The 14,003-nt window shown below is 39.2% G+C and overlaps 1 protein-coding gene across 1 annotated transcript in view; it reads left to right on the plus strand.

The window, feature by feature from the left end:
• Positions 1–14,003, plus strand: part of PRKCE (protein kinase C epsilon) — a 507,843-nt gene that overhangs the window by 478,404 nt on the left and 15,436 nt on the right. The window contains exon 14 of the mRNA XM_077811974.1: positions 1,143–1,289. Coding sequence (XP_077668100.1) covers positions 1,143–1,289 — 147 coding nt within the window. The remainder of the gene's footprint in view (positions 1–1,142; positions 1,290–14,003) is intronic.

Here is a 14,003-nt window from a genome sequence, read left to right on the forward strand (position 1 = left end):
GGACCTTATTCTCCCCAGTATCATTTACAGCCATGCAGAATTCACTGAGTGTGACTACATGCAGTGCGTGACTTTTTATGGGAACACCCTGAATTATATTGTTTTCACAGAAGTCATGGTCATGAAATATTTATTATCTTAATTATGATTCTTAGAATCTGGCCCTTATTAGGAGCAAGGGAGAGAAGGGTAGCACCTAAGCAGGGGCCTCCTGGCAGCATTATACCTGCAGAGGCCAGGAGCAGGTATAATGACTCAAGAGGCACTGAGTAGAACTCACTATCAGCAGCTTTTGCTACACATGTAGAGAATAGTCATAGGCTATGTTCTCTTCAGCCAAGTCTCAGAGCCACTGGCTCTTGTGTAAGGGTGGTGCAGAGCCATGCCCCAGCCCACTCCAGGATGAGAATACACTCCCTCTGGCAGCTGCTTAGAGTGTGACTTAGTCTCCTTCTATCACTGCCAGTGCAAACAAATAAATTATGCCTACGTCCTTTGTGGGAGCGCTGGGAACTAAGGACGAGGTCCCTGCACCTTTTCTTCCATCCCCAGCATGTCTGCTACAGCATCCATATTGTGATCGTATGAATTCAAGAAAAGCAATTGAATTAACAATTCTTGAATTGACAATTGAATTAACAAATCTAAAATAATATTTATGGCAGACAAAACCAGAGTGGCTAAAATAATAGCCTCCCTGAACTTCTATACTTTATGCATCCGATGAAGCGAGCTGTAGCTCACGAAAGCTTATGCTCAAATAAATTGGTTAGTCTCTAAGGTGCCACAAGTACTCCTTTTCTTTATCCTGAAGATGACTCTGGAGGGTTTAATAGTTTGCTGCTGTGTTTACCAGTTTTGTCTAACACTGGAAGTAGGAGTAGAAATACTGAAAGGGAGTCTGTTCCCACCCAGGTGAAATTAGGAAATTCCTGAAATTGTTGAGGGAGCCTTTCCCCATGAGATTTACAAGTAGGAGTCTCAGATGAGTTCCCCTAGAGGGATTCCTATCACTCATGCAGGAAATACAGCCCTTTCTAGGAGAGTATCCTTACAAGGAGCTGCACTGAGAATGTGTGGTTGGATTGCAAATAATTATGAACCATATGTCACTAATATTTTGTAACTTCTCCTTTCCCCAGTTCATGACCAAAAATCCAAATAAGCGACTAGGCTGTGTGGCATCGCAAAATGGGGAGGACGCGATTAAACAGCATCCGTTCTTTAAGGAAATTGACTGGGTTCTTCTAGAACAAAGGAAAATCAAGCCACCCTTCAAACCTCGGATTGTAAGTAGCAGTTTGAGTAAACTCTAGAGATAACTTGTTTAAAAATTTGTACTTGTTGGTTTCTTTTGCTGTATTAAGAAACTATGCACCTGAAGTTGAAATAACAGAGTAAGTGCCTTGCTGAAGAGATTGCCCTGGTATTGGTTCCTCTGAAGGTAAGTGTCCAATTAGAATACACTGTAACATTTTTGTATTCAGTCTCTTTGCAAACTGAAGAGAGCCCACAATCCTATTTTAAAACTTTTCCTCAGTTTCTATGGATATCTCAGTCTGAGGAATGTGTTTCAAGTTATATACATTCTTAGTAGGAATTATGCAATAGTCCCACCTTGATAAACCTTTGTGATTGTGGTGTTTAGGAAAATGTTTCTGATTACATCAAATACAAATACAATAAAACAACATTAAGGACTAAAACCAGTAAAGGAAAGAAAAATGTTTAATGGTCTAGTTATGTCCAGATACCTGTCTGTAATAATAAAGTATCATATTTTAAATTAACAAATGTAAATAAACATCCACCTCTCTTCTAAAGCAACCAAACCCAGGCAAAATAGTTTTCATTATTCTTTTCTTCCTCTAAATGAAAATCACCAAACAAATGAGATGTATTTATATTTTACAAAAATGTCAGCTTTTGGGCTAAGAATATGGCAAATTTTATGATGAGGTATTTGAAAACATTGGCTTAGAGTCTAATGAAAGAACAGACTCTTGACTATAGCACTGCACGTATGGTACTTTTATACCTAATCCGAAAATATTACTTTCCACTGGGTGCCAAAGCTTTGGAAACCCTCATGCTTCTTTTAATTTTGTTCCCTCTTTATTGTAGTGTTTGGTCTTGTCTGCAAGTATGATCAATGTTCTGTTTGTGTCTTTCTTCAGAGAGTTTATGAAGATATTAAAAAACATTAGACCCAATGAATCCAAGTGTCATAAAAATTAGGTGCAGAAAAGACCTGTTAAGTCATCTAGTCTGTCCCATGTGTCTATGCAGAATTTTCCTCTGTGGTATGACCATGTAGATGCATATATCCCAAGTGACTGGGCTTTCACCACTTCACTTGGAGAATATGCCACTACCAAATAGATTTCACTCACAGGAATATGTCAAAATTTAAATCTAAATCTTCCCTTTCCTAATTTCATCCAATTTAGCTCAAATTTTACCCCCTCGTACTCTCCTCATTAATTTCTTCCCATTCATTGTTCACACCCATCAAATATTTGTAAACAGTTAAGTCTGAGTTCAGGTTTAGCCAGCCTAGATATATCTAGCTCTTTTAACATTTCCACATAGACATGTCCTTTCATCCCATAATCATTTTTTTTTTTTGCTCTTCTCTAAACCTGTCCTGTTTGTCAACATTTTTCTAGTAATGGACTGACCAGAATTCAAGGTAAAGTTTTAAATGAATCCACACTTGCTTTACCCCAGGCCACCAATATCGCCCTAGTTCCCTAGAGATTTCTGAAACTAATTGTCAGTGATCCAGTATGTCTGTCAGCTATTTTTCCTTAATATCCCAGGATATATATACATATTATCTACTGGTAGTTTTGCATACATTCATTTTTTCTAGCTATTCCCTTATCTCTACTTTATCAATAGCCATTTTGCAAGATCTTCATTATTTAATTGTCCAAATGATTTTTTGTTTTTCTTCTTATTAAAAACCAAAAGAATTCAGTATCTCAGCCATTTTGACTGATCATTGATATAACCTCTCCTAATATGTTAATGGGCCTTCTTTCTTTCTGATAATTCTTTCTCTCCCAATATATTGCAAAAGCCATTTTTATTTCCTTTCACACCCTTTTGATAGCCTTAACTCCTTTTGCATATTTGCTCCTTTTTCCTTACATCACTGTTAATATTTTTGTTTGGTTACCTCTTCCATTTCCATTGAGATTTGCTGGTGACCTTTAAGCAGTTCCTTGTAAAGCTAGAGTGGCAACTGGTGGCTCCTGAAATACTTGCTTGTAGGGGTAATATGTTGCACCGTAATTATGCTGGTTTTTATGATCCTTCAGGCTGCTTCCACAATGTTGGATTTCCATACTTCTCATCACACCTTATTGACCAGCTTTCTTAGTTCTCCAGACTTCGCCTTCCTGAAATCTAGTAGCCTTGTACAGCTTCTTTCTGTGAAACCTTTCCTTACAATGGTGAATTCAAAAATGTTATAGTCTGGTCTATTATTTTCTCGTTCTCAATCTGTTCCCCCTCTGAATAAAAAGTAGATCAAGGATAACTTCTCTTCTAACTTGACTCTATCAGTTCTTACAGTTAGCATCTCCCCACTCTGAAAGTGCACCATGCATAATTAATTACACTATGTGATTATTTTGTGCCAGCTCCATAGTTTTGCACCCGTTTAGTTTTTCCCTGTTTTATTAGCATCCCCAGGCAAGATCATCAGAAAGTTTTACTGCACCTCTTACTTGGGAAAGTGATATCAATTGGAAAAGAAAAGTGTGACATGTACTGAGTGTTGACAAAAGGATTACACAATGAGAACACAATTATAAACAGTGCAACCTCAAAGTCGGAGGTACATCCAGTGAGATCCAGATGGGTCAGTGTTAGGCCAATAAAATGTAATATCTTCATAAATAATCCAGAAGAAGTTTTTATATGGACACCAATCTAGGAAAGATTGCACATACATTCAGTAAAAGGTGGAAGGGTGAAAGTACAGAAGACTAAAACAAATGGAATGGAAAGTATATAGAATTCCTCTTTAAATTTGATTCAATTTAATAAACTTGACTGTTTTCAATCCTGACAAAGGTGCACTTGAAGTGCTCTACAATTTTTAACTTCTTGCAATTCTGTGAAGGAAATATTGACTGATTAAGAATGTCATCTAAAAATGTAAAAGGATGAAACGGCTTGATATACAACTGTGAGGTTAGGAAGACTTAACATAGTGAGAACACCTTTGAGACAAGAGGCCTGATTTGTAGTCAGAAAATAGGCAGACATTTACATGCACTGTGAATGCACATAGCTTCAAACGCACACAATGCCTATCTAGTCGTGTGTGTTTCGAAATTCCAGATTTGCATGCACATATAGAGTGGTGCCTGTGCAAAGGAGGCACATATTTACACAATATGCAGCTGTTTTCTGACCAAGACCTAAGATGACTAAGGGGGATTTTGCTATCTACCTGTGTCACAGATATTTGAGGAAGAAAAGAGGGATATTGATTTAAGTGAATTATGGGTAGTAAAATTACAAATAAAGGCCTTAAATTTAAAAAAAAAGGAAACTTAAGACATTAGGGAAAATGGTCGAACACTGAGGTCAGTAGAATAATCTGCCAAAGGAGGTGACTGAGGCATCAGGATTGGAATTAATTCTGAGCAAATATCTAGAGTAAATTCTGACTCGGCTATACCTGTGTTACCCAAAAAACCCTAGAAATGTGGGAGAATTCCTGACATATCCTGGCAATCCTTTCCATCCATACTGGCTTTTATTCTTGCTGTGCTTACTGTAGGCGTGATCCAAAACTCATTGATATCAATGCCAAGAGAGACTCCCATTGAATCTGTTGGGCTTTGGATCAGTCCCTGTTTCAAAGAGGGCAAAGATCCCTCTGCAGAGTGATAGAGGAAACCATAGCAGCTATTAGAAAGGACAATGTCTGGGGTATGCAGTAATGGTCATGCTCCCAACCTCTTCTATTGGTACTCCTTTTCTTTTTGTGAATACAAACTAACACGGCTGCTACTCTGAAATTGGTCCAGTATGTCACTTTCAACTCACCAGCCATTAGAACTGATCTTTGAATCTTCCACTTGGATTTGTAAGAAGCAGCTGCATGGCTGTTCATTAGCCAGACTTTCTGTATTTATATCATTACAGAAAATACGATTTATGCCTGTTACAAGTGACTCTGCAACTTTCATGGCAGTGAAGGTTTATGAAAGTTTATGAAAGTGTGAGGTTTATGGAAGTTTATTCAGCCATTGGTTGTATCCCAGTAATTTACCTTTCTCAATTAAAAGGATATTGTCAAGGATTTTCCATCATTTTCAAAATTAGTTATTGATTCTAATGATCCCTTGGAAGATTAAAAACGCAAATCTCTTTCCTAAACTATCTTCGGTTTTCAGCCTTGGGATGAAAATCATCCAGGCACAGAAGACCCTTCGAAGGCCATTTGCACAGGGGGAGCCATGGGCAGAGCAATATCATTGAAGGGCTAAGGAGCAGACTACTAAGAGTGAGACAGAGTGTAGCATAGTTGTAGGTCAGGGAAGGGCAATGGGATCCCCACTTATGCAGGTGAAGTGAATTCCTTTAGTGTGCTCACTGGTCTAGTTCTCCAGGTGCTTCTCATGCGTAGGGATGCTATAAGGTTTTGTTTGTTTTTAAAACAAAAATAGTATTGACGCATTTGTTTGTGGGAAAATAATAGAAATTAAATGGACTTTGCAAACAGAGGTAAGGAGTTAAATCTAGGCCCTGGTGAGCTCGATAGTGTCTCTTAAGGTTTATTTCCATTATTCTTAAAAAGCTTTTGCTTGAGTTTCAAAGAACTTCTTGAATTTTCCTGTGTCATAGAATTCATCCCTGCTGCTTTTTATAGAGGGACAAATTAGATTATTATAATTGCACTTTGAACCATAAACCCTGTCCTCCAGAATAGGGGCTAAGGGACAGTTCACCCCACGAGGCACAATACTGCCATAGGATTCTTCCATTTGGGGAGGCCAAGTTTTCTCCTATCTCCAGCCGTAGGGTGCTTTTGTGGCTTCCAACAATGAAAGAGCTAATCCCCCAAGAGCCACAAAGGCCTTAAGTATCCAGGCTGGCTTTCTGCTCTCCATCCCTCTCTAGCTGCATGGCAGCCTGGCCTTTGCCCATTAATCTGATTTGACAAGATAATTTCCCGCGCCCGAAGGAGGGGTCTCACACGGTGAATGAGAAAATTGGTGCAAAGCATTCATTTGTCCACAAAAGTCCCATGGGTTTCCAGTATGGTTGCATTCCTGACCCACCACCTCCCACACATCAGTCCATCAAATAGTGAAGCATCCACAAAGGGGCTTTTGTGTGTATTGGGGGGAAGGAAAGAATGGTACTATGATCCAGGACCCACTCTATCCCAGTCCCACTTGCCCACTGAAGCTGGGGGAAAGTTCTAACCCTAAATTCACAGCTCACCTGGGTGAAGTCAGTTGGCGCTTCAGATGTACAACATCTCTGAAAATCAGCCGTTTATTCTTCCTTCTTTTTCCTGTATAATTAACATGGACGCAGCAAAATTACTACTTAAGTTTGATTGGTGTTTCTCAATCACTGGGTCACAGCCTCTGGGGGATGGGTCACAAAAGGCAATCAGGGTGGGTCACAAGTTGTTGAAAGTTTTGTTGCAATCTAAAGCAAAGAAAATCTTTCCCTCTCAGATCCCATATCCTCTCTCTAAATACATCCACAAATAAATTGTATAGGGTTACAGTGGTTAGCCCTTAGACTTTTTTATCCCTTCTTTTATAATAAATTTAAGAGGGTTGGAAAATGTTTCCCTTTGAATAAGGGGTCGCCACCCTGGAAATGTTGAGGAACACTGAGCTGGACACCAATACAATGCTTGGTAAACCAAGTGTTTACCCTGCGGGGTGGGGATCTCTGTTTGGCTGTGAAACCGAAGTATGGTACTGTGATGATTTTATCAGTGCCTGTAGCAACCCATTTTTATTGTGACTATAAAACCAGAGATAACAAAATAATTACACGATGGTGATTTGCTGTGAACACCCAGCTTTCACAGAGAAACACACTGTTTTCAACCTCTACACCACTATGGCTTCCAACTTTCCCAGTTTAAAAGGTTACTGTCGTCAACTCTGTTAAGCTTCAAAAGTGATCTGCAGTCTTAGAATCATAAAAGTTAGAGATGGGAAAGACCAGCTGGAATCTCTTGCTCTGTTGTGGTAGGATTGCAAATGGCAATATGGAATCAAAGCAAGTGCTGCCAAATGAGAGTCTGGTTTATCTGATCTGAACTCCCTGCATTTATTTTGCAGGCTTATCCATTACCACCTTTGTTGTGTTGTTGCGAATATTTTTCCCAAGTCTGTCTGTTCAGTCTGTAATTCTAAAGGCTCTGGGAGGCAGCACTGTGTCTAGAGGTTGGAGCGAGAGGACTGAGAGGAGACCTAGGTTCTTTTAGCAGCTTTTGTACTGGCTAACTGTGTGACTGTGGACAAATCACCTAGACTCTCCGTTTTCATATCTGTAAAATGGGGCTAGTAATACTTACCCACCTGTATAAGGCACTTTGATATCCTCCAATGAAGGGGCCATATAGTTGAGAAATATTGTTATTAAATTACGTATGCTCAAGTTGAATGCAGTTTTATATTTTCTTAATGACAACATTTGCATCACTTCCCTTGGGAGATTGTTCTACAGTATAACAGACCTCAGTGTTAAGAGATTTCTCTGAATAGCCTAAACTTTCCTGTGGTCATTTGTACAATCACCCTAAAGAGTTGCTATCTCTTCTTACTACCTGCAACCTTGAAATAATCATAAACAGTTATCATAGCTCTGTCCCCCTTAGTTATCATTCTCAAAGTAACAGTATATGTATCATTCTTTTAAATCTTTCTTCCTAAATCTATTCCTCCTTATAAGTCTTATCTTAAGGATGCCAGCAATGTATTTTGTTTTAATTTTGTGCTGCAGCAAAGATTCAAAATAAAATCACCCCACAAATACCAAATTTTAGAACTAGCCAATGCACTTGCTATGACTGGAGAAAATGTGCATGAGTGATTTTTTTTCACAAGTGAAAAGTTACTAAAATCTTCAGCAGAGCTTCATTAATGCGCCTGTGAATGTCTAAATACTTATCTGCATGCACACAAATGTGTGAAAATTGGGTAATAAATGGTGAGTGCAAGTAGGCCCTTTGCATGTGCAGTTACCTTATTTGCACATACAAACATGCAAAGTTGCACATACAAAAGATGCTTATTTTGCAGATGCCTCAATGGAGAGCCGCTGAAAATTTGTTCAGTAAGCCAGGTGTATATTTATTTTTCAATTGCTGCCGCAAATGTCAGGTTACAATGAAATGTGGCTGGAATCCTTAAAGAGGGACTTTCTTTCTGGAAAAAACTTGCAAATATATCAGACTGAAATATAAATCATTTTAATCTTCCCATGTTTTAGATTTATTTTCTTACATTGATTGCTAGTGAGCAACGATATTTGTGCTTTTTAATGAGGGCTTCTTGTCCTTCTGCTGTCAAGTCACAATGCTGCATTTCTGGCACCACTGTAATTTCCATGGCAGTGGACTGTGATGTCATAAATGCAGAATTATGACTTCACTGTTGGGCTTTGGGGAAGAAAACCCTTCTTAAAATACAATATCCTTAAATTATAGCAAAGGGAACACAGGAAATTACTGGCCAAGTAAATTTCTTTTTGTGTAAATGTTCTCTCTTTTCAAGTTTGCTTCAGTGTGAATGTCCCTCTTTAAGGTAAGGCCTTCAGTATGGGGAATATGTCAAGGTAGGTCCATTTTTAGGCCTAATAACGTTGAGGTATCCTTTCAGTCTCATAATATATTTCCATTCAGTCATCCTGGTGCATGGCAATCAGCATTTAGCAGAGGGGAGTGGAAGGGGCTATACTGCATGTTTTTGCATGAAGTGTTATTGCTAAGATCAAATACTGGGTAGTGGGCTTGAAACCTCAGACACTCATGTATCATTGTTAAAGCACTGTTGCATTATGTACTCCCCACCTCCCCGCTGCTCTTTCAGGATTCTTTAACTAAGGAGCTCTTCCCAGAGTGATGCTGACATTATGGACAATGCTGGTGTACAAATAAAGATTTTGGGACATTAAAGATTTAATACCTATCAAAGTTTTTTTTTTTTAAATGTGATAAATTTATCTCTGTTAGAGAGCCTGAGGGGGAAATGGAGGGAAAACCAACTTTGGGCTTTATCTATGGGTGGCTAATATTTGTTAGCATCTACCCATTTCTCATTTCTTGTGTAACCCAAGATGTACAGGACCCTACCAATGAATATAGGTGAGAGTTAAATGTTTAAGGGCGGTGAGGTGGCTCCAAGATACAGCACTTTCCCTCCTCTTTAATCACTGGTTCAAATCCCACACAGGTTTATAGTGATTGAAAATCATTACCTGCTTATAGATAGGTGGTAAAATGACTTGGTAATCTCAGTTTAGCTCCCAGGGGACAGCTGCCACCACCACAAAAGTACTGTCATAATTGGCAGCATCAAGAGAGTTGGTCCGGGTACTGAATGACTTGAAGTTCAAACTTCTCACTGTGGTTGCTTCAGGATAGGGTTGAGGCATGTTGGAAGGGCAGTGTGGAGAAGCTTGTGTGGCTTCTATCTGTTCCCTTGGTAGACAAGAGGGCTTCAGTCTCCAAGACTAAATAATCTGGAACCTTGTTTTTAACCACTATATTCTTTCAGAATTGAGGGATAAATCTTTTTAGCAGGTTTTATCCAAATAATTTGGTGCCATGAAGTGTGCTATAAGAAATAGATCAGAAAATATAAACAAAGTGATATTTTAAAGGACTCCACTGATCCTTGGTTAGATGAACAAGGCTCCGTTTTCCCAGCAGTTCCCCTTTTGTTAGTCTTCTGGTTTTTTGTTTTGTTTTGGGGTTTTTTTTTTCCATCTCTTATTCTCTTGAGTGTCAGTGCCTGGGACAGCTGTCTTTGGCTTTGAAACCACAACACTGTGGAATAACAGAAGTACTAAAGCTGCTTCCCAACACTGCAGTTTCCCAAATATTTATAAGTTTAAACAATTATTATTATACTTCTTTTTATTCTGTTCAAAGGGCCCAGTAGTGTTTGTTTCTTTCATTTTGCATATTCATAGTCTTGTAATATTAAAATATTCTCATTCTGTATAATTAAATTCAGTTTATTTCTGCATTTAACTTTCTCTTCACTTTACATTTCCAACTGTGCCTATTAGGATAGAGTGATAAGGAGCAGGAAGGTTCTAGCTTTGCTTTTGGGCTTCCTCAGAATAACATTGATTCTAGTTCACTTTTTGGCTGCTTAAAGCCCCAGGGCTATATTCAGAAAATGATGTGAACCACAGATTCTTATTACTGGGGCCATTTCCAGTGCATTCTTGAAGCACTCACACAGACGTATTTGTATTATATTATAACATATTTATATGTTAACACAGATGATAAATTATCTCGTTTGGGCCTGCTCCTGGTCCTGTTGAAGTTAATAGTAAAACTCCAATTGATTCCAAGAAGAGCAGGTTCTGTTCCTTTATCCCCAAGCCAGATAGTGAAGAGGAAGTCATTGCAAAGGGAGAAGGGAGTCTGAGTACATGGCTCAGAGTCTTTCCTTCACTGGCTCTGCTGCAGTTCGCAGCTGGGAGCTAGCAGATAGAGAATCATAGAATCATAGAATATCAGGGTTGGAAGGGACCTCAGGAGGTCATCTAGTCCAACCCCCTGCTCAAAAGCAGGACCAATCCCCAATTAAATCATCCCAGCCAGGGCTTTGAGAGTGTAGGCAAAGCATTTACTTTTGCCCCAATTCATGTGGCTGCTCCCATTACATTATCAATAGCCCATTCCAAGAGTCAGACTGTTAAAATCTGTGAGGAAAAACTACAGCTTCCACTATTTCCCCAAACATTTTAACCAGAGCCATTGTAGGCTGATATGTAGGGCTCTCACTTGAGGAGGAACTGGTAGAGAGATAATAGGATTCTGCTTATTAAAGTATGTGGGGGCTGAATGTTAGAGGTGCTGTGTCCCACCAGTTCTTATAATCAGGCCATTAGTTTAGTAGATATTTGAAAAGGACAGGAGGAGAGAGACATTACTTATTAAATGCTGTTCACCTTGCAGTGTCCTAGAGACCACACTCCAGCCCAAGACCAAACTTCTGCATCACAGTTAAACAGTCCCTTAGCCTGAGCCCCATGCACCCGAGTCAGCTGCCATGGGCCACCTGTGGGCTTTTAATTGCAGTGCAGACATACTCATTGCGTGCTGAAGCTGCAAGGGATGTCACAAGGCCCGGAAGCAATGTGCAGTGATGCATGATTGTGCAGTGAAGTTTTTAAAATATCCATTAGCTTTTTGTGCTTGCTGGTAAAAGCTGAGTGGTCTACCGAATCTGTATTTTTTTTAAAATAACTCATACTTTATATTGATATCTCCTTAATATACTGTGACTTTTATTAAAAATATATAGTTTCTAAGGGGCTATTAAATGATTAATAGAAGTTATAAGCATGTTACAGAAATGAGAAATGTTACAGTCGTGGTTGTAAGCACATCTGTTGAAGATACTATAGATGGCTATAATCAACCTTTTGATCTATAAGAACCTGTAATAATTTATTAACCATTTATTAAAACATCTATAATTAAAAATGCATGTTTAATATAAATGTGACCTGCAAGTTGCGAGTGCTGCTGCCTGGAATTAGTGATTCGCACCCCCTTCCACACCGCAACCCTCTGCCCCAGCCCTGAGCCACCTCCCATACCCAAACTCTCTCCCAGAGCCCGCATCCCAAACCCTTTCCCGCACCCTAACCCTCTGCCCCAGCCCTGAGTCCCCTTTCCCCCCCAAAGCCCCTTCCCGCACCCCAACCCCCTGCTCCAGCCCAGATCCCCCTCCCACACCCTGAACTCCTCATTTCTAGCCCCACTCCAGAGCCCACACACACAGCTGGAACCCTCACTCCCTCCTGCACCCCAACCCCTTGCCCCAGCCTAGTGAAAGTGAGTGAGGGTGGGGGAGAGTGAGCGACGGAGGGACAGGGGATGGAGTGAGTGGGGGTGGGGCCTCAGGGCAGGGGTCGGGGCAAGGGTGTTCAGGTTTATACGATTAGAAATTTGGCAACTAAGGCTGTTGATTAATCACAATTAACGCACGATTATCTCAAAAATAATCATGATTTTAAAAATTAATCATGATTAATCACAGTTTTAATTGCACTGCTAAACAATAGAATACCAATTGAAATGTATTAAATATTTTTGGATGTTTTTCTACATTTTCAAATATATTGATTTCTATTATGACACAGAATACAAAGTGTACAGTGCTCACTTTATGTTATTATTTTTTATTCCAAATATTTGCACTGTAAAAATGATAAAAGAAATAGTATTTTTCAGTTCACCTCATACAAGTACTGTAGTGCGATCTCTTTATCATGAAAGTGCAACTTACAAATGTAGATTTTTTTTGTTACATAACTGCACTCAAAAACAAAAAAACAATGTAAAACTTTACAGCCTACAAGTCCACTCAGTCCTACTTCTTGTTCAGCCAATCACTAAGACAAACAAGTTTATTTACATTTATGGGTGATAATGCTGCCCGCTTATTTACAATGTCACCTGAAAGTGAGAACAGGCGTTCGCATGGCACTTTTGTAGCCGGCATTGCAAAGTATTTACGTGCCAGATATGCTAAACATTTGTATGCCCCTTCATGTTTCAACCACCATTCCAAAGGACATGCTTTCACACTGATGACTGTCATTAAAAAAATCATGTGTTAATAAAATTTGTGAATGAACTCCTTGGGAGAGACTTGTATGTCTCCTGCTATGTGTTAACCACACTCTGCCGTATATTTCATGTTATAGCAGTCTCAGATGATGACCCAGCACACATTGTTCGTTTCAAGAACACTTTCACTGCAGATTTGACAAAACGCAAAGAAGGTACCAAAGTGAGATTTCTAAAGATAGCTACAGCACTTGACCCAAGGCTTAAGAATCAGAAATGCCTTTCAAAATCTGAGAGGGACGAGGTGTAGAGAATGTTTTCAGAAGTCTTAAAAGAGCAACACTCCGATGCAGAAACTACAGAACCCAAACCACCAACAAAAAAGTAATCAACCTTCTGCTGGTGGCATCTGATTCAGATGATTAAAATGAACATGCATTGGTCCACACTGCTTTGGATCATTGTCGAGCAGAACCTGTCATCAGTATGGATGCATGTCCTCTGGAATGGTGGTTGAAGCATGAAAGAACATATGAATCTTTAGTGCATCTGACACGTAAATATCTTGCGATGCCGGCTACAACAGTGCCATGCGAATGCCTGTTCTCACTTTCAGGTGACATTATAAACTAGAAGAGGGCAGCATTATCTCCCATAAATGTAAACAAACTTGTTTGTCTGAGTGATTGACCGAGCAAGAAGTAGGACTGGGTGGACTTGTAGGCTCTAGCGCTTTATATTGTTTTATTTTTGAGTGCAGGGTTTTTTTGTACATAATTCTACATTTGTAAGCTCAAGTGTCATGACAAAGAGATGACACTACAGTACCTGTATTAGGTGGATTGAAAAATACTATTTCTTTTGTTTTTTACATCGCAAACATTTGTAATCAAAAATAAATGTGAAGTGAGCACTGTACACTTTGTATTCTGTGTTTTAATTGAAATCAATATATTTGACAATGTAGAAAAACATCCAAAAATGCTTAAATAAATAGTATTCTATTATTGTTTAACAGCACTATTAATCACACAATTACTCACAATTAATTTTTTTAATCACGTGATTAATCGCGATTAAGTTTTTTAATTGCTTGACAGCCCTGTTTGCAGCCCTACCTGCCACTAGGTTGCACTGCTGATCTATGGCCACTGTTACAGCCCCAAAAGAAAGGCCAATTGGT

The sequence above is a fragment of the Eretmochelys imbricata genome, chromosome 3 (assembly GCF_965152235.1).
Source record: "Eretmochelys imbricata isolate rEreImb1 chromosome 3, rEreImb1.hap1, whole genome shotgun sequence".
In the NCBI taxonomy this organism is placed as follows: domain Eukaryota; kingdom Metazoa; phylum Chordata; order Testudines; family Cheloniidae; genus Eretmochelys; species Eretmochelys imbricata.